We start from the raw sequence: 19,630 nt of genomic DNA on the forward strand, positions 1-19,630 counted from the left end.
ATGAGGAAGAGGTTGATGAGGAAGAGGTTGATGAGGAAGAGGTTGATGAGGAAGAGGTTGATGAGGAAGAGGTTGATAAGAGGATGACTGGTGAAAGAGGGACTGAGAGAGTGTGTGGGAGAGAAGCGTACTTTCCGGGAGAGACGAAGATGCACTTAGATCCCATCTAAGCAAACGCCAGCAAGGAAGGCTGAGACCAGTAACGCAACCAACACCCAACGCCTCAAGTTCAGTTTACCATTTCTTACCTCACAAAACCGAGCCTCTCTAATAATCTTTGCGTTTCTCAAATCCCCTCATATATCCTCCTCACTATGCAAGACAAGACTCAACGCTATCATGCATCCCCTACATACAGCGCAACACAATGTCAACCTCGGAAACAAAACCTGGCCTTCTGCCTACAGATAGTCCTACCAAGCTGTTAGACTTACTTTCAGCGATGGAAGGAGTTACGATTTTTATTTCAAACCGGATAATAAGACCTAATAACTCCTACAGCAGGGCCTAAAGCGTTGAGATGTCGGGAGCATACGCAATCCTTGCGCTACAAAGCTAGCTTCACGTACTACGCTCCCAGAAGGAATGAGGATTTATTTCCTTGCCGGGTTTAATATCACAGAACTCAGCTGAGTCATGTGGACAGCATCTATTGGTGTTGCTTTGCAGGCTTTATCTAAGTGCAAGGCGCTATACGCTACTGCTAAAACCGCCCGGGTCCTTGGATTTCGCAAATACAGAACGCCTATCCATTGAGATAATATGAAAGAGATATTTGGAGTAGACGGAACAGACCCGTGGTGGGAAAGTCATACGGTTCTTGATGCCAATACCAAGGCCTAGCCTATCCAGCTTGTCCTCCCATAACCAGCCCAAATAGGAAGTCATGTAAAGAGATAAAGAAATAATAGCAAAGGAAAATCATGCCAGGTACGTCCGCTTCCTGAGAAGAAGGGCGTAGCAGCGAGATCTGAGGTACTCTCCCTTCCCCTCACTTCAAAGACTAGCAGTCTGGTCATCTTCATCCGAAGCACGAGTATCGCCAGGGTCAGGAGTACCGCCCATATGAGCAGGCAAGGCACAAGTCCAAACCGGTCCGTGCCAGCCGCTCCCAATCCAGACATATCCAGGCACCGGACGCGGAAGAACAGGGGGTGCAGGATGCACAGCGGTAGGGAAGGCCGTGCCCGCAAACGCTGGGATGCCCGGGCCGGATGCAGACGTGGAAGCGGCAGTTGCGAATGGCCAGGAAGGTGCCGGCGGAGCGGTGTTCGTGACTGGCGGTGGAATGGGGACACGCTTATCAAATGTGCCGGAGGGCCCGCAAACACGTTTTCCAGTATCAGTAGGCTGTGAGAGAGAAGGACGATGAGAATCTGCGTTTGCGCCAAAGGCGGTTCTCGGAGGTTCAACGAACTCGGAGTGAGCAATGGGGGCAGCCGCAGAAGGACGAATAGTTGGTGGAGAAGGCGAGACGAAGAGGCTATCGGTTTCAAATGATTCCCCAAACGGGCGTTTCCCGTTTACGTTGAGGCGAGGGTCCGAACTGGAGATGGGCATGCGGATACGTTCGGACGCTGTAGTCTCTGCACGGGGACTAGCTGTAACTGGGATATGCTGTCCGGGGAAAACCTGAGGAGTAAACGCAGCGAGAGCGGGGTGCCGGTCCACCAAAGATAGACGCTGTGCTGGGATTTGCGAGAAGCGACGCGGCTTCGAGCGAGGTTCCGTCCCAGGATAGCGAGTAGGCCCGACGGGTGCAGTAAAAGAAGCAAAAGAGTCATTCGGCGACAGGACACCAGAGCTCAAGTCGAAGGGAGAACGATGACGAGAAGGTGAGGCGAAGGACAGGTTGTCGTTGCGTCCGAACAGCGCAGATGGAGTGCGGGCTGTAGTAGCGGATTGAGGTTGGTAGGAGGTAGGACTGTCAGCGGGGATAGCCGCGGGGGGCGAGTAAGGCGCGGAGGAGACATCGGCTTCGGAACGGCGAGGCGGGAATAACGGGTCTTGGTTTTCCTTTGAGCTGGACGTGGTAGCAGACGCCGGGCGTTCTCCAAGGCTCAAGCCTCCACCAGTCGCAGATGTGTTTTGATGGAGTGCGGATAACCCTGGCAGGGGACCGGGCAAGGACAAGGAAATAATTGCAGGAGTATCGTCGGTCAGATCAATCACGGCAGTAGGCCAGGCAGACGGTGGAGGCGGGGCAGAGCCAGGTGGGTAGATGGCAAGGCCGTACGGAGCATCAGCAGCAGAGACGGGCACGTTGAGTCCAGCTCCACGGGATGCCTCATACTGATTCTGTTCAATGGCTTTCTTGCGCTCGAGCTCCTGTGTTACAGACTAATTGGTCGGATACTAACACAGTGGTAGAGCGACTTACTTTGCGTTCTTTGCGTTCGGTGGCGACGCTGAACTGGGGGCAGGCAGGCCGGTGACCTCGCGGCGCACCGCAGCGAAGGCAGCCAAGTCCATTGTTTGAGGCGGTTGGCTCAACTGCCTGCTCCAAGCGACGATTCGAGACTTGCTGCAGTCTTGGAAAAGTGCGTTGCTGAATGGAAGTGGGAAGCTTGTGTTGCTGAGTGCCTGGGCGCGGTATGCGTGGAGTACCTTGGGGAGGTCTGTAGGGCAGGCCGGCTGCCTGTTGCTGCGACGACATTCTGATATCTAGGTAGGCTTTTCCTGTGTGCTAGAAGCTCAGCTGCGCACAATTCCAAACAGGAGCAGATCAACGACGTGGAAGTGTTACAAGAGGGGAACAGGTAGGAAGGATGGTGGAGAGAGAGAGAAGAGCAAGAAAAAACCAAACCATTGAACAATAGATATAGCAGACTAGAAAGGAAACATAACTATCCACAGTGAATGAACCAAAGCAAGTGAATTTAGAAAATTGCAACCCCTCAACATTCACCACCCTCCACCCTCAACACACTTGTCGCCTGCCCAGCGGGGTCGCCTTTATTCACTCGCAGTCTCCCACCCATCCCCGACTTCCTCTTGGACTAGAGAAGCTTGCTCTTTTGAGGATCGTCTCTCTCGCACAATCCCCGTGGATGCTTCTGGTGTTTTTGGCACAACCTCCTTGACTGGCTCTGGCGTCTTCAGCAAAACAACCTGAGGCTCTAGTGCCTTTGTCGCAACTCCTTGAGCAGGCTTTTGGATCTCCGCCGCTATCTTCTGCTCGGCAGATAGTTTTGGGGCCTCTGGCACATCCTTCACGACTGGCTTTTGTGTTCCAAGTAACTCCTCAACAACATCACGCAACCTCTTCGCTCCGCGCGCTGAGACCGAGGCATCCTCGTCACGACTCCTCTTCCTCCCGCGCTCTGGCCCTGTAAGCGCATCGTCCGGCCTGGAAGCAGCGGTAGCCTGTGCAGCCCGCGCTTGCTTCCCTTTACGATGTTCTTCACGGAGTAACTCCTTATATTTTCTGAACCTCTCTTTAGCAGGTAAATGACTTGTTGCAGCTAAACGGGCAGCGTGCGCATCACGCCCCTCGCGCCATTTGGCGCTATTAGCCGGATTCTCTTCTGGGGGAAATGATCGGACCAGCGCATCTTTACGCGGCTTTTGAGCTTCACGGGAATCCCGCAATACCTCGCTAAGAAGCTTGCCTGTCTCGCGACTCGTGGCTAATAAGGAGTCCAACTTTTGACCACGGAGATCCTTTTGACTATCGTAGCGCGGTCCAGGTGCTCCTTTTTCCCTCGTTGAATGATGAAGCTTTGAGTCGTCACCGGACGAATCGTAATCCGGGCTAAGAAGTGCCTCCTTAAATGAGACGCCTCGGGTTTCCTTAGGGACTGAATCTGGGGCTGGGAAGACGCGTCGAACCTTCTTAACACCAATGGAGAGCACAGGTTCGTTAATAACGGGTTCTTCACGAGCCTCGACTACTTTCCGATGGACGACAGGTTTTGCCTGGTTCTCTCTGCTCGGAACCGCTAGTTTGCTGACAAGAGGTTCTTCGGGAATCCTGCCTACTTTCCGGACGATGACAGGTTCAGCCTGGCTCTGTGTATTCGGAACCGCAGGTTTGCTAATAAGAGGTACTTCGGGAACCTTGACTACTTTCCGAATGAAGAAAGGCTTAGACTGACTCTGTGTGTTCGGAACCACCGGTTTTGCCAGCGTTTGGCCCAGAAGTTTGTCGATGCGAGGGGGGTCGATTGGAATGCGGGGATACTATCACCGCAGTTAGTAAGTAGGGAGTCTCGACCGGATGAATATAATTTACTTACAGCTTTGGTGGGAGGCACTTTATATAGGCCGGGGATACGACGTGCCTCGCTCTGCCAGAACAGATAGTCGTTGTCTTGGTCGCCCTGTCCAAGCTCGTACAAACGAGCATCCGCAATGCCGGCAAAGGTCGCGAGATCGGACCGCGCCGTGATGAGCCTTTTGGGACTCTCCCAGATATCCCTCGTGATGGGAAACTTCAGCTCGTCGCCGTCGAAGGAGCGTTTCGGGCCGCGGTCTCCGTTGACACCCACCCGTGTAAAGTCCTTACCAGGCAAGAACGCGCCGAAGAACGTGGACGAAGGGATTGTTTGAATGTTCCGCTCGAGCTGCTTCGTCTTCACCTGGCCCACCTCCTTCCTCTTCGCGCCGCTTTTGACCCGGGGAAAAACCTCTTCATCGCTAGTATCGGAACCATCTGCGTCCGAATCCTCCGCCGACCTCTTGTCCCGAGCCTCGATCTCATCATGGAGAGTCTTCCTACCGTTTGTCAAGACACATCTGAAATTACCATTAGTGATTGCCCAAGGAAAAGAAACCCTGCAAGTAACTCACCCGATATTCCCCTGCGTCAGACTGGTAAGGTTGCTAGCAGTGGCGAACTCGCACTTATCCTCGTGCCAGATACAGTTCGCGCACGCTCCCTTCTGGAAGGAATAGAGGTTTCTGGCATAGTTGCCGTGCCCTGTTATCCTCGGCGCCGTCACGCAGTACTGAAATACCTGACCTCCCTTCACACAGTTTGAGCACCCCTCTATATCTTCGTAACCGCGACGCTGAAGGACCATGGCAGTTTTCTGCTTCCTTGAAGACGGTGACTTCGGTCCATCCGTCCAATCGTACTTGGCGGTTATCTTGAGGTGGCGGGCAATGAGCGCGCCATCGGCTCCGAGGTTGGGTATTTCTAGGAAGGGAGACGTTAGCTATAAACGAATACGTATTGCACAGCGTAGAGACTCACCTCGCTCCGCTTGCTCTTTTCCTGCTGTCCCCAATGCATCCCAGTCTTCAGGCACTCGAGTCTTTCTGGGTTCGCGATCTTCCTCAGGCTCGGGGTTATTTTCAAGGTCAGGGCTCTGTTCGGGTTGAGCATTCTGTTTGGATTCGGGGTTCTCTTTGGGCTTCTGATCTTCTTCCAGCTTGGAATTCTCTCCAGATGCAGGATCCTTTCCATCCTCAGGTGTCTGCTCTGGCTCGGGATTCCCTTCGGGTTTAGGATCGATTTCCATTTTCTCTTCTGGTTCTTGATGGACTTGAGGTTTCTGGTTGTCTTGAGCCTGATCAACCTGTGCCTCAGCCTTTTTGGCCATATTTCTGGTCACCCTCTTTTTGACGCCATTGGCGTTCTTGGCCTTTTTGGTGCTCTTCTTCGGCATCTTCGGGGTTAGAGTTGTCCAGGAAAAATAAAATAATGACGAAAAAGTATAGTAGTATAATTTAAGAGATCAATAGAAAAGCTGAGATAGACATGGGTGAGAGAAACTGGCAAGAAAAGGGGCTTGATAAATGCCATCTCGTTTGAGGGATCTTCACCATTCATGCACTATAAATTGTTCAATGGAAGATTGACGACAAAGACAAAACGTTATTATAGCACAGCGGCTGTACCATAATCGAACACTCCGACAAAGGACAAGACACTTACCCACGGTCGGGTAGTCGATTGGCTTATTTTGAGGGTGTAAGCAGGGTCGTTCTTTGTTTGTCGCTACTTTTCTTTTGCTGAGAACCACTGAGCCGCTCGAAATGTTGTTCCACGATGGTTTGAGAAGCTACCTCCTTTCAGCTAACGGCTAACACGTCGTTAGCCCCATGAAAACAGGCAGGTACGTTGAGATTCCCTATCCAGTTTTTCGGCATACTGGCGGGACGATGAACTAGCCCCTTCTGCCAAAGTCATGCGCGTAGTTCTCCGGGTAGGCAGGATGAATAGGCACTCAAGACCAACAACATCACTGACTCTGGGCATCCAGGAATATTCAGCTTGATGTAGTATGATTCGGATCGGATGAAATGTTTAGAGCCCCGACAGATCTTGGCTGTCTACGAGAGAGCTGTGCAGCGGATCGAGGCCTTGTTGAGTCCTGCCGGCTTGATGACCGGTTGCGAGAACGATTAATCGAGTGGCTATGCAAACTTGCGGCACGAGGAAGATAACCTGGACGAAGCGTGGGCCTTAAATTCGAAGGGAAAGTCGTCGAAACATGGGCTCCTGAGTTCAAGGTGTCCACAGGTGGATTCATAAAGGCAGCGGCCACACGGCGAGTTATCGGCTGTGCCTGGTAACGGGGAGAGGTATTTCTCTGAGAGTTACCTCGATGGTTGTTCACAGATTGCTGACCTCGTCGTCTTCGCAGACTTCTTATTTAACGTATTATCTCTCTTCGCAGTTCCTCATGACGCTGGACAGTGGAAGTAGTCAAGTCAGTATCCACGTCACATTTGGAAAAGCCGTCATTGTGCTAACATATAAATCAGAGATGCGGAAGAGCGATCTCCGGGCTCTGTGTGTAAATAGTCTGCCTCGGCTCTAAAGTTTATTCTCTGTTAGTCACAGCCCTTGCGGGGGGTGGAGAATGGTGGGCTTCTACTTACGTCGAGATGTACAATCTCCTCTATGAGAGAAGCAAACTCCGGGCACAGATTAGAACGGTGGCCATGGCGTCCACAGCGAAGACATGTTCGTTGCTGGTCGGACATGGTTACTTGGTCCTTGGTCAGAGAAGCAAACACAATGTCGAATTGGATTTCACCAGGCTGGAAGAAAGGATTAGGACTGAGCAAAATAGCAATCGCTTTGGTAGTCGCAATATAAAGAGTGTTTTCAGGAGGATTGCAAAGGAGAGGGAGTGGGAAGGAAGGGAGAGGAAGATGAGATTGAGGGATGGCTTCAAGCTTGGCCATGCACAAGCCCGTACTTCCTCCCTCGCTACCTTGAATAAAATGGGACGTGGGTAGCGGGCAGTCCAGTTCAAGTTGATGCTCCGGCTTATTGAGCCGTTATCTGATCAAGAAGATTTTCGAACCTAAAATAAGGATTCTGACTACCGTTCTGCTGTCTGTATTAGGCAGGATTTTCTATCTCTCGCAGTAACCTTCTTTCTGGGATCCAACAAACACTCATCTAATCATAATACCATTTGAGTTCGAGACGGACTTATCATGATAGCTGAGCATCAGGGCTTTGTGAATCGGTCTACGTCTATACTATTGCCTTCAAAATACCGCTTGAACTTCTTCTATTTTCTTGCCGCGGGCATCCCCACCACCTGAGGCACTCGGAGACCATATCGCCACAGGTGTCATCTTGCCTATGTCGGTATCCTGGAGGGTGATATCGGAGCTGGTCGCTCTCTTGCCTACCAAAAGTCCAGGCTATCTTTCTGTCCAACGATCACAATCAGAAGCTTGTTGCAGATCTTGATGCTCGCGATGGCGGATTAAAAAAACGAAAGTGCGAGGTTGATGAAAAGTCTTATCGTTCCAAATGTGTTCAGGCACAGGCTCCCGCTCTACTTCGCCCAGTGCCTGGTCATCATGGCTTCAGCGAGTATTCGATGCTTCGAAGTCGGCAACTGGCACTTATGCAGAGATAGTTGGACATTTGAATATGAGGCTGAGATAAAGTCACTATACAGGTTTATCTTTGTTGCGCAACTTGATGCACTAATTATGCATAATTGTGCTAAATATAAAGGGCGCTAAATGCTTACCCCTCGTCCCTTGTCCTTGTCGAGTCAGTCCCACCGCAACTTATCTCGATCCTCTGCTCATGATCAACATCAACTTCGCTTACTCACAATCGCCAATCGCTCTGAAATTATAGCGCGAGTTTCTATCGGCCATCTGCCATCCATCCGAATCAATCTACTGAGAGATTTCCACCGAACAAACTGCGGAATTCGCTATCGTATCGCCCAACCCACCAACCCAAAACACACAATGCCCGAGCCCCTCCCCCGCATCGCCTGCTTCCACGGCTCTGGCTCCAGCGCCGCGATCTACGAAATCCAATGCTCGTTCCTCGCCGCGCTCCTCGCAAAGCAATTCCGCCTCGAATTCTTCAACGGCCCGTTTCCTCGCTCCGCTGGGCCCGGTGTCCTCCCCGCCTTCGCAGACTACGGTCCGTACAAGTCCTGGTTTGAGCCGGAGTCCGATAACTCCAAGGCTGATGGGTCGGGATATGATGCCTCGGGACGGGATGGGGTTGAGCGGGTGTTGAAGCTTATGGAGGAGCGTGCGCGCGAGAAGGGTTTTGGCAATGAGCAATGGGTTGCTGTGATGGGTTTCTCTCAGGGGACGAGAGTTGCGAGTGGGTTGTTGCTCAATCAGCAGCGGTGGGAGGAGGTTGAGAAGCAAGGGAAGGGGAAGAGGAGTGTTGGTAAAGACATCAAGTTGTTGTTCGGTGTTATGTGCAATGGCGGTGGGCCGCCGATGGAGAGCAAGGTTGGGTTTAGTATGTTTTCTCTTCCTCCCCTTCCCTCGAAGCGATTCCAATGTTTTTGAATGGGATTCTAATAATATAACCAGAGCTGGACGAGCCCGACATGATTGTCCGGATACCGACCCTTCACGTGCACGGGCTGAAGGACGAGTTCTTGACGTACGGCCGCGACCAGCTGGCTCAATACTTCGAGCGGGAGAAGGCGATACTATACGAGATCAATTACCACCATGCCATGCCTTGGGTCAAGGCCGAGTCCGAGGAGCTGGCGAGACGCGTTACGAAGCTGTATGAGGCGACGAAGGACTCGACTGGTACTGCTGATAAGAAATAGATGTCAGATTTCTGTCTATACGCAGGTGACGCTCGTGCTCGAAGTGTCTTCTGATATATATAATCAACGCCCATAGATACGACAGACAACGTTGTTACCAGTCCACTTTCGCTATCCTTCTTTTTTGCAAATTGCACCGCGTTTCGCCTTGCAGTATAGCCGACGGCCACGAGAGTCGCCGCTTGCAGAATTCACCCCCAAACTCTTTCTGGCTCATGATGCAATCTATACACAACCTACCATCACAACCGACCCCGAAGCGCAGCCCCATCCCCATTCCAAGCTCTCCGAATAGCCCCCCAATACCTCTCCCCATCAACCAAAACAAGCGCACAATGCTGCCCCTGCTCAAACCGCACCCCCTCAACACCATACCCCCTCTCCCGTCCCTCATCCATATGCCTCTCAACATATCCCCATTTCACCATCTCATCCTCACGTGAATAAAGATACAACCGTCTCGCCGATACCCCGAGTAAAGACAGATCATTCAACTCCGCCCTTAAATCCTCAATACTCCTCATGAGCCCCGTCTTCATAAGCGTGTGAATCGAGCCCACGATCGGGTATAGAGCGAGTCTGCCGATATGGTGCGTAAGCGGCTGGTTTGTTGCCGAAGGTAAAGAGATTGCCACGGCGTTGTAGTTCCGCGTGAATGAGGAGGCGCCGGGGCAGCAGTCGAAGATAACCAGCTTCAGCGCTGAGGTTAACGACTCATGACTCGTAGGATCAAGCGCTGCAATGGAGCGCACGAGCTGCGTGGCGATGTTGCTTCCGCCGTGCGAGAAGATGTGTAGGAGGATTGGGCGAGTCCGATTGCCATTGCGTGCCTCTTGTCCAGGGTCGGCTCGAAGAAAGCCGGAAATGACATCTCGCGCCGGCGCTAGTCGCTTCCAGATCGCACTGTTGTTCTGAATCAGGATATCGGGTAGCGTTGTTTTAACGAGTAAGATCGCGGCGTCGGGGAAGTGCTCTAGATAGCCGGATGTGTACTTTGCGAGGCGGCGGGGAGTTGCGCCGCCGAGCCAGGTGCAGAGGATGATGAGTGCATTTAGGGGTGTACCTGGAGTGTAGAGATCGATGTTTGAGCCAACGGGCTTTAATTGGGGGGAATTTGGAGTGCCCATGGTCCCTTGAAGGTAGGTATTGAGGAGAGAATGGGGATGGTGTTTTGGAGATGGGCATTAACCTCGGCAGGGACGGAGGCGTTGGGGTGTTGGATGGTCTTCAGCTAAGTCAGTCTAGAGCTAAATGGTGCCTAGTCCTTTAGCGATGCAGGGGGTCAGTCTGGGCGGGAAATGATTCCCATGCACGACGGGTTCCTAACTTCCTACAGTCCGCTGATCAAGTTTTGAGCCTTACACTCTATTCCGTGGAATATACCTGGTCACATCTTATACATACACGCCTTGACTGAGACCAAGGTCCTATATACGCTTTCGCCCAAAAAAGATCTCACTCGCAAACGTTGAAAAGCGCCACGGTAGGATCATGGTCTGAGGGCGCATCGTCGTAGTTGACCCACGTGTTAACATGGACATGCTCCATCTGCGCGCCCTCGCCAAGAGCTTCGCTGACAAACATGTGATCAAGCTGCTCGTGATTGCTATCGTAGATGTACGTGTAGCGCTCGATTGGGTCAATTCCAACGATCTCGTCGAGGTCGGTGAGTCCGGATTTGGAGACGAATGTTGTGAGCGGTTGGACAAAGGCGAACTCATTGAAGTCACCGGTTGTGAGGATCTTGGCGGAGGAGTCTTCCTCCAGGATGGATGCAACGAAGGACTAGATTGATGTCGTTAGTACTCGATAGGGAAAAGAGCGAATTGGGGCACATACAGCAACGATTTCAGCTTGCGAGGTGCGCTGGTCCACTCCGCCATTAACAGGTGGTCGCTCATCGCCTTGGAGGTAAGAACCGCCTCCCTTACTAGCGAAGTGGACATTGATGGTGAAGAACGTGTTCTTCCCATCGACGGTCTCCCAAGCGGCGGCGAGGGGCTTGCGCGATGCATCCCAAGCTTCATTAGTGGGATCAATCAGACCGGGGTTGTATTTGAGTTCGGGACCGGACAGAACCTCGTTTGCCTCGGAAGCCGAGCCGGGGTTGGGGTTGCGCAGCTGCACGATGCTAGGGTCGTATAGGTACGCCGTGCGGATGTTGCCGCCTGGTGCGCCGCCGTTTTCGCCGTCAATTGGGGCGATCTCGGTGAAGTCGTAGTCCGGGCCACCAGCTGCAGAGATAAGTTCTGCAAGCGTGGAAAGGGTTACATTGGCGTCGACGACACCGTCATCCGTCTCGCCGTCGTTGTCCTGGATTTCCTGCAGACACATAATCGCCGGTCCGTTGAGGTAGTTTGCAATGTGGTTAGCGATGGCCTCGATAGTGTCGGAGGAGGGGCTCAAGTTCTCGACGTTGTATGAGCCGATGGCGAGGGCCTTGCAAGTTCCGTCGCCTGTAAGGGTAGAGGCAGAGGCGGCGGTGTCGTCTGAGCCGGTGACCTTGAGGGCTGTGGATGGGAGGACCATGTATTGGCCGTACTTCCACTGCACGACACCTGTGACATCTTCGACAGTGTCGCCGACCTTAGACGAGTCGGAGTTACTTGTTCCGTCGAGGGGCGTTCCGATCTTGATGGCTTCGGGGTTAGAGTCTATTTTGTTAGCCGTGTCATGAGGTAACAGTTGCAATACTCACCATCAGCTGTCTGGGTCAAACCACCGTGACCGTTCAGCCCCGTCACAGCCCAGTCTCCGCGCACGAAGACGTCACCATACTGGTTCGGCTTCGTGATGATAGTCAAGCCAGTAAGCGAGACGAGCTCGCCACTGAGACTCTCCCAAAAGTCCATCCCGTAGGACTCCGGCTGAAGAACCGGGTTGTCCACAGATATTTGGCTAACGTTGTTCGGCACGGCGAGGACATCGCCGGTGTCAAGACTAGAGTATGCCTCTGTCGGGGGCGAGCGATCCTTTCCAATTACGACCGGAGTGACTTCGTTCCCGCTGGATTGCACGACAATACTCGATGGGGAAGTGAGCTCAGTCAAGTAAAGGTAGTCGTCTGAGGAGCGGTACTCTGAGACCTTGCCGCTCAAGGTGATGATGTCCCCAACGCTAACTTTGGAGACAGAGCTGCTCCCGTAAACGTAAATTGACTCGGAGGTCGCATCGTCGGAGTCGGGGCTCGTTGAGCGGAGGTAGAACCCATCTTCTCCAATCGCTGTTACCAGGCCTTCAACGCCTGAGACGGTGTCGCCTTCATACGGGGAGAGAAAGGCATTTCCGTTGATCTCGCTGATGGTCACGGCTGCGGCGGGCAGCGCCAGGGACAAAGCGGTTGCGAAAGTCTTCATGGTGCGCTGATCTGTGATCGACAGCCCAGACTGGCAGCTGCTCAGCTCTTATATCTTATCGAGCCCCTGTTATCTGCGGGTGTACCTGGTCTGGCGGCCACTTAGAAGGCGCATAGATATCACGTTGCAATGCCAAGCCAGTGCCAATATAGATGGTCGGAGGCCACCGACGAGTCAGCGGCCGAGGTTGCACCTTGTGAAGAGTTGCATTATTCTTCGGAATCTTGGTGTTCTCTTGGTTGATTGGAGGTTGAATTGTACGCTAAAACTATTTAATATCAACATATCTCCTCACCTCTCCAAGTGCCCGCGGGATAAATGAAGTCTCGCGGGTTTATCGCCATTTCGGGCTCTACGCCTTGCCGGTATCCTGTTTGAGAGATACGATCCGGTTCAGCACGACGTGGTTGTCGGTGGAGTCCGAGTCCATGGCGAAGTAGGCCACTCTCATGCCCTGGAAGCGAACGGTCTCCGGCCGCGGTGTTCCCTCGCTCGTTTCTCCCGCAGCCTCCGGCCAGGGCGCTCTTCGTCGCACATCATCGAACCCAGACTCGATCATCGCGTCAGTGTAGATGGTCTCGCTGTTAGGGTTGATATCGGCGAGGAAGCCACCCTCGGCAGCGGCAGGCTCATCTGACTTGAAGAGCTGGTCGTGGATGCGGACCTCGACCTTGCGCGACCCCTCGGGAACCCAGTGGATGTATGTCTTTGGTTTTCCACCATCCTTGTCCAGAACTGCACGAATTTCCGTAACCTTTCCATCCCCATCCTTAGTGAAAGTAGTCGCCTTGATCGGGTACGGGGACTTCCAGAGACCGACACTCTTGCCGGGAGCAAGACGGAAGTATCCCTTGGCATCCTCCTCTCGGAAATCGGAGCGATCGATATACACAGTCTTGGTGAAGCCGACATTGTGCGAGCCCATGGCAGGGTCCTTGGGGGAGAAAGGAATGTCGAGGTTGAGCTGATCTGCGCTCATGGTATCAAAGTCTTCAATAACGACAGGGACAGGGTCAAGAACCAGCATGAGACGCGGCACGCGCGACTCCAGGTAGGTACGGATAGATTGTTCGAATCGAGCGATGTTGATAACGGAGTTGGCGGTGGTGACCCCGAGCTCGTTGACAAACGAAAGAATAGCCTCCGGAGGTACACCACGACGGCGGAGGGCGATAACCGTGTAAAGGCGAGGGTCATCCCACGCTCGGACATAGCCACCATCGACCAGCTTCTTCAGCCCTCGCTTGCTCATGATTGTCCCGCTGACGTTCAATCGACCATACTCGCGCTGCATAGGCTCATAGACACCAAGGGTCGAGTTGAGCCATTCGTAGCTCTCACGCGACAAGACAAACTCGGTTGTGCATAGACTATGGGTGATGCCCTCGTAGCTGTCGCAGAGACAGTGCTGCTAATATTAGACATATTTTGACCAGAAGGATGGCGGCGGCTTACAGCGAAATCGTACGTCGGGAAGATAACCCAGCCGGGCGCTTTGTGGTGCTCCTTCTTCAGGACACGGTAGGCCGCAAGATCCTGCAATAGTTAGCTTGACGTAATCATACGAGAAGTCATACTTGCCCACATCTGAGGATTGGGGTTGTCAATATCCTGGCGCATCCTCAAGAACGCCGTCTGGGGCTCGTATTTTCCATCCTTCATATCCCGGAACTTCTTCAGGTTTGTCTCGACATCCTGCTCCGCGTCCTTGCACCGGTATCTCGCACCGTGGTTCTCACCACCGCGCTGCAACTTGATCTCGGTATCGCTGCAGTGGCAGACGTAGGCTTTCTCGAGTTGAATGAGTTTCTCGGCGTGGTCGTAGAGTTTCTGGAAGTGGTCGCTCGAGTGGGTTTTCCTAGCGGGTTTAAATCCTGATTCGTAAGCACCGCACGTTTTATGCGTTTGCAACAACATACCAAGCCACTGAATGATATCCTCAATAGCCGTAAAGTACTTCTCGTCCTCCGCTTCGGGATTCGTGTCGTCAAACCGAAGAATCTGACCCGTCAGCACCATCGCAGCAACCTCGCGTTCGCACCACATACCGTCTCTCCTCCATGGTGTCGCGCAAACCCAAAGTTCACGGCAATAGCCTTGCAGTGTCCCAAGTGTAGATATCCGTTCGGCTCGGGCGGGAATCGGGTGACGACGGGTTTCATAGGGCGCTCGCGGAAGACATTGGCAAGGAAGCCCTGCTTGAACATGGCATCAGGGTCCAGCGGGGTCTCCTCCACCGGCTTCACCTCAGCCTTCGGTTTCGGAGCGGCAGGCTTCGCGGCCTGGTTTGCTTTCGCCGCGGCGGCGGCGGCCTTCTTGGCGCGTTTCTGAGTTCGCTTCTTGAGCTCGTTCTTGGAGACCATCTCGCCGGTCTCCTCGTCAAGGACTAGCTTGGCCGTAGCCTCAGCTAGTGCGTCCGTCATGATGCTGTCGTTCGATTTCGCTATATCAAGATAAATGAATTGGCCGCGCAGACCGTATATATGTGGAAGGTGAGTCAACGAGCGAACAGCAGTGAGTCAAGGAGACAAAAATATCCCATCTTATCAGCGGGGTTCTTTGTGGAATGCCCTTGGAGCAGGCGGTGTGGCAATCACACGTGACGATAAGGCCACCGTAAACACCTCAGGCATCAACTCATCGTACGAGCAACAGGGCATCACCACGCTTTGCAGGCAACGAAAGGCGATCTACGCTGTTTTTGACTGCTCACTACCTATTATTGAAGCTAGTATTCCAGTACGTTTGCAGATAATGATAGGACTTTGGATACTGAAGCTCATGGCCATTGTACAGTTTATTGTTTACTATATATCTCTGCGTTGCCGGGCCTGAACCCAGGAAAAAATGGTGAGTCCAAGTGGCAAGCATCGCCAGGGAGATGGAGGAACTTGCTAACATAGCGATACCGTCTTGAGGTTGAACATCACTTGATTGAGGTTTGGATAATCTCTTTGATCATTCTTACAACGAGAAGCCGCTTAGGCGCATTCAGCAGCTCTTTTACCGCACAGCGAATACGCTCTGATCGGGTCCACGGTGCAGGACTATCATTGCTCTGCAGGATGCTTACTCTCGGCATCCAATCAGCGCAGAAAACAAATCAGCTATAGTTTGACGTGCTTTCTGAGTCACTCAGCCAGCGTTCCCTATTTGTCACTTCGCGTTCTCCAATAAAGCGTCGCCGCCAAGTTTAGGCATACGAGCTTCATATCCACGGCACAAGATACTAGACGGGGCGCCATCTGCTGAAGCAAGCAGGCCAAGTGGCCACATTCAGCTCTTCAGACTTGATTAGAAACGCGTTCGACAAAATGATTTGAAATCCATGTCCATCCCTTCTGGACATGGCAGGATCCTGAAGTATAAAAGCAGGCCGAAACCAGTCTGAGGTCAACCAAGATTCACAACTCCATCTCATCTCCACCTCCCATCAAGTCAATAATTCATCAGAATGGCCAAAGTCGGCAAAACTGCAATCATCATTGGTGGCACCCACGGCATTGGTCTTGCAACGGCCCAACTGCTCATCGAAACCGGTGCTCAAGTCCTCATCACCGGCCGTAACCAGCATCCCATTGATGCCGCAAAAGCCCAACTCGGCGACAAGGCATACGTTGTGAAATGCGACATTACCTCCCTGTCCAACATCGAGAAGCTCGTCGAAGAGACCAAGGCCGTGTTCGCTGACCAGATTGACTTCATCTACATCAACGCCGGCTACGCACTCCTCGAGCCCTTCACTGCCGTCACGGAAGAGACCTTCAATAGAACAATGAGCACTAACGTTTTTGGCACCTTCTTCATCGCCCAAAAATTCTCCCCGCTCGTCCGCGACGGCGGTGCAATCGTCTTCACCACCTCCGTCTCTGCGAAGCACGGGATCTCAGGCATGGCGACGTACTCTGCTTCCAAGGCCGCTGTATACTCGCTTGTGCAAACGCTGGCTGCTGAGCTGGCAGAGCGTCAGATTAGGGTCAACGCAGTGTCACCTGGCTTTGTGAGGACACCTACTATGGGTGTGTCTGGGGTAACACCCGAGGAGCTTGTTGCTTTTGAAGAAGAAGGGACCAAGGTGACCCCGCTTGGTAGGATCGGAGCTCCTGAAGAGGTCGCCAAAGCTGTTATTTTCCTGGCTTTCGATGCGACATTCACAACCGCGACTGACTTTGCAATTGATGGGGGCTTGGCCAACGTACAGAAGACTTAGAGACCTCTTTATGTTTGAGTCCATGTACGGTGGTTGATTTTCATCTCCTTGATACTCGGTAGCAGTCAATGCAAGTTGTGTGATGTGATTTGGAGTTACCCACCTAGAAACGCCGTAGGTACTTATGTGAGGACTCGCATGAGCAGTCTCTGTGACAAGCGAATTTGATAATCTTCTAGAGTATTCAATTTCAAGGTAGTGGCTGATAGAGATACGGTCACACAGTATCGTACGAAGTACGATAATTCAATAGATACGCCGGTCCATAGAAGTCCCGTCAAGACACTGAACTTTCACCGCTGGCTCCTTGGTCTACTACTCTTCGAAATACTCCTAAATATCATCATCAATTTGACCCTTTCAGTAGGGATGCACTTACTTCGATGCTTGGGTGGGGACTTGAAAATGGGGCCCGTGGCCGCCCCACTGATGCCCTATCTGTGGTGTATCTCACCGCCCTTAGCATACTTAAGAGGCGCTCCTCCCTTAACTGCGGTAAATCCGCCGCCCGTAAAAGCAAAACATAAACTCTCAACCTTCCCTCGAGTCGCTCCGGCCTCGGTCGCCGCCGGCCATATCCCTCGCTTATCTGCTGTACAAAACTACCAGACGAACGATCTGACCCCGCACCGCCTATTTTCCTTTTCCGAGCGATTTTCTTTATTCGCCCGGGCCAGGAGGACGTTTCTCGCACTCCGATGGACCTTCGATATCAGGGGCGATGCTGGGAATCGTACATGAATCGATCAGGCTATGCGGATGTCCGGTCAGGCTTAATGCCCTCGATACCTGCGAATCAAGGCTACTGCCGCCGCTATCGGCGTTCTAGTGTTCCTTCCCTTGCCTCCTGCAACCCGGCATAAACACCTCTTATAATCCTTGACTCTGATGCTCTAACGGGGTGCAATTGAGCTCCGCGGTATGGCCTTCTACCGCTCGTGTCTATGAGTAGTAGAGGAGCAACATTCTAGTCCCGGAGCTGGCAACCCTTTTGACACCTTCTATCTGGGCTCACCCTCGACGCTCACCAACCAGAACTTCAAACAGTGGTGAACAACTCACCGCTGACACTTCTGCTCGTTTGGTCGGGGAAAGCCTGCATGCTTGATGGATTCAACCAAACATATCTCTGAGTTCTTGGAACGAGAGAATGGCTCTACTTGGGATGGCATCGCTACAGCCGATGAGAACTTATCTCCGTGGCCTCCAACCCCGCACAACTCTTAACGCTCTCTGACGAGTACCCTCAAACACTCGCGAGATGACTAGACCTTCTCCTTCTTTTCGCCTTCCTACCTTCCTATCAGTCAGGCGTTACACGTCAACCTTCGATTCGCTCGAAACCCTCTTCAAAGCATCCGTGATTGACCATTTGATTTCTCCAAACGTCGCGTCACCGAGTCCTACCTTTTTTCTATTTAAGGCCAGTACGGTGGAATCTTGGAGATGGCGTTTCTTGCTGAAGCTGGCCCTTTTCCCCGGTCTAAATCGAAGGGTGGCATGAGTGGACCTTTATCAACTAAACCGGTATGGCTGACAGTGGTAGAGCATCTCGAGCTCTGTGCTGATATCTTTGCTTGGATTTTAGGTACTGAAGCCGGATCCTTGTCTACCGCCAAAGGCCAGCTTTCTCTAGGACAGTAAAGTCGCTACCTTGTCAAGGGATATCAAGTTTTCCGAGATCCAGGAGGGACACGCTGACATGTCCCTTTTGCGTCCCACTATTTCTCTCCTCGAAAAGAACGACGTCTGAAAGACTTGGATATTCAAGAGCCTGGTTTCAGCATTGACTTGTGCCGCGGATGGTCACCCCGATACCTTGACGCCATCACTTTTGATGCTTAACGGCCTCTCTCCCTCATTCTTCACCGTTTGTGAGAGCGTACTGGAGCTGAGAAATGAGGTTACCACCGAAATCGCAACGTTCCACCCCAACAAAGTCGGCGTGGTGTAATGGTCAGCATGCCTCTGTTAAACCAAGTTCCATGAAAATTGAATGTGGACGCAGAGCGATGTAGGTTCGAGTCCTGCCGCCGGTAGCTTTCACTTTTTTCCTTTTTCATCAGAAATGCCGTGAGCCATCGATACCACGATAACAGGAGGGCCGATTTCATGATGGGACTTAGAAGACCATTAGCAAGTCCCATCCTCGAAGCTACAACCGCCGCATTGGCGATCTTATCGTTTGTTACGTCTAGGGAGGCCCATCCCTTCGTCTCTGGTGTCAAGTATCAGCCTTGATCTCGGCTGCGTATTCCGAGCCCGCCGGATTCAAGTCCTGCTTTTGTATGTGGCTTCACGCCAGGACCAGAGATCGAGCCTGCACGGGTCCTCTGTCCTTCATTCAGCATGCTTTTGCTGGTATCTGTTCTATGAGTGCCAAAAAAGACACAAAGCGTTAGGATCTCCCTTCATCCCGCGAGGCCTCAAACAACCCACCGTGTTATGCTGCCTTTCCGGTTCAAACGATCTATCGAATTCCCGAGATGCTGGGTGCTCCATAAGCCCGACTGCGAGTTTTGCGAGGCCCGAACGTCTAGCGGTATTTCTCGTGGGTTGAAGTCCCTGGATCGAGTCCGCTGGGCCGCTCGATTTCTTCGTTCATCTCGGTTATCTTCATCTCAGCAGGGCCTCTGTTCCCCGCAGGCCTCGGGGTGCAACGTGCCCTAAGAGGATCTGTTCCCCTTCATTGAAGACCCTTTCGGCGCGAAGTGGACATTCCGGTTGGTGACACGATAGCCACATGGCAATGCCTACCGTCTGTCCCGCACGTGATTGATATCATGTCCTTGAATCATGATAGAAGCATTCTACGACCTTCTCCCATTACCAATCGCCATCACCAAGCGGAACCAACCTTTCCCACCGCCTACTTGCCCTTTATCTCCTTCCTCGATGTTTTTCTCCCTTGTCCTTCTTCATCCTCTCCTATCCTCCTCATCCATCCTCCTTTCCTCATCTATCTTCCTCCTCCCTTCCATCTTCCTCCTCCCTTCCATCTTCCTCCTCCCTTCCATCTTCCTCCTCCCTTCCATCTTCCTCCTCCCTTC

The 19,630-nt window shown here is 52.5% G+C and overlaps 7 protein-coding genes and 1 non-coding gene across 8 annotated transcripts; 3 read left to right on the forward strand and 5 right to left on the reverse strand.

Annotated features, from left to right (window-relative positions):
• Positions 1-996: 996 nt before the first annotated feature.
• On the reverse strand, positions 997-2,656 carry BDW74DRAFT_181421 (uncharacterized protein; the record flags this gene model as incomplete). The annotated part of the gene is made up of 2 exons (XM_073730016.1): positions 997-2,328; positions 2,381-2,656. 2 exons carry the CDS (start codon positions 2,654-2,656, stop codon positions 997-999), a joined length of 1,608 nt encoding a protein of 535 aa, XP_073580430.1.
• Positions 2,657-2,955: 299 nt separating this feature from the next.
• BDW74DRAFT_181422 (uncharacterized protein) lies at positions 2,956-5,612 on the reverse strand (the record flags this gene model as incomplete). The annotated part of the gene is made up of 4 exons (XM_073730017.1): positions 2,956-4,182; positions 4,239-4,737; positions 4,792-5,140; positions 5,198-5,612. 4 exons carry the CDS (start codon positions 5,610-5,612, stop codon positions 2,956-2,958), a joined length of 2,490 nt encoding a protein of 829 aa, XP_073580431.1.
• A 2,566-nt stretch (positions 5,613-8,178) lies between these two features.
• Positions 8,179-9,014, forward strand: BDW74DRAFT_181423 (uncharacterized protein; the record flags this gene model as incomplete). Its single annotated transcript, XM_073730018.1, has 2 exons — positions 8,179-8,692; positions 8,767-9,014. The coding sequence occupies 2 exons, from the start codon at positions 8,179-8,181 to the stop codon at positions 9,012-9,014; spliced, it is 762 nt and encodes a 253-aa protein (XP_073580432.1).
• A 242-nt stretch (positions 9,015-9,256) lies between these two features.
• BDW74DRAFT_187140 (TMEM53 family protein) lies at positions 9,257-10,355 on the reverse strand (the record flags this gene model as incomplete). The annotated part of the gene is made up of 1 exon (XM_073731415.1): positions 9,257-10,355. The coding sequence occupies exon 1, from the start codon at positions 10,139-10,141 to the stop codon at positions 9,257-9,259; it is 885 nt and encodes a 294-aa protein (XP_073580433.1). The 5' UTR covers positions 10,142-10,355.
• BDW74DRAFT_69109 (endonuclease/exonuclease/phosphatase family protein) lies at positions 10,356-12,546 on the reverse strand. The gene is made up of 3 exons (XM_073733468.1): positions 11,713-12,546; positions 10,854-11,668; positions 10,356-10,799 (listed from the first exon to the last, which is right to left on the reverse strand). The coding sequence occupies exons 1-3, from the start codon at positions 12,368-12,370 to the stop codon at positions 10,470-10,472; spliced, it is 1,803 nt and encodes a 600-aa protein (XP_073580434.1). The 5' UTR covers positions 12,371-12,546; the 3' UTR covers positions 10,356-10,469.
• BDW74DRAFT_69108 (glutamine--tRNA ligase) lies at positions 12,547-14,873 on the reverse strand. Its single transcript, XM_073733467.1, has 5 exons — positions 14,419-14,873; positions 14,290-14,371; positions 13,952-14,244; positions 13,826-13,906; positions 12,547-13,778 (listed from the first exon to the last, which is right to left on the reverse strand). Exons 1-5 carry the CDS (start codon positions 14,791-14,793, stop codon positions 12,723-12,725), a joined length of 1,887 nt encoding a protein of 628 aa, XP_073580435.1. The 5' UTR covers positions 14,794-14,873; the 3' UTR covers positions 12,547-12,722.
• A 213-nt stretch (positions 14,874-15,086) lies between these two features.
• BDW74DRAFT_159382 (putative short chain dehydrogenase) lies at positions 15,087-16,811 on the forward strand. Its single transcript, XM_073725453.1, has one exon. The coding sequence runs from the start codon at positions 15,825-15,827 to the stop codon at positions 16,578-16,580; it is 756 nt and encodes a 251-aa protein (XP_073580436.1). The 5' UTR covers positions 15,087-15,824; the 3' UTR covers positions 16,581-16,811.
• Positions 16,812-18,519: 1,708 nt separating this feature from the next.
• On the forward strand, positions 18,520-18,619 carry BDW74DRAFT_t169. Its single transcript has one exon. It is a non-coding gene; the product is annotated as a tRNA-Asn (tRNA).
• The last annotated feature ends 1,011 nt before the right edge of the window (positions 18,620-19,630 follow it).

This window comes from Aspergillus multicolor (assembly GCF_047715735.1).
Source record: "Aspergillus multicolor strain CBS 133.54 unplaced genomic scaffold BDW74scaffold_28, whole genome shotgun sequence".
Taxonomy (NCBI): domain Eukaryota; kingdom Fungi; phylum Ascomycota; class Eurotiomycetes; order Eurotiales; family Aspergillaceae; genus Aspergillus; species Aspergillus multicolor.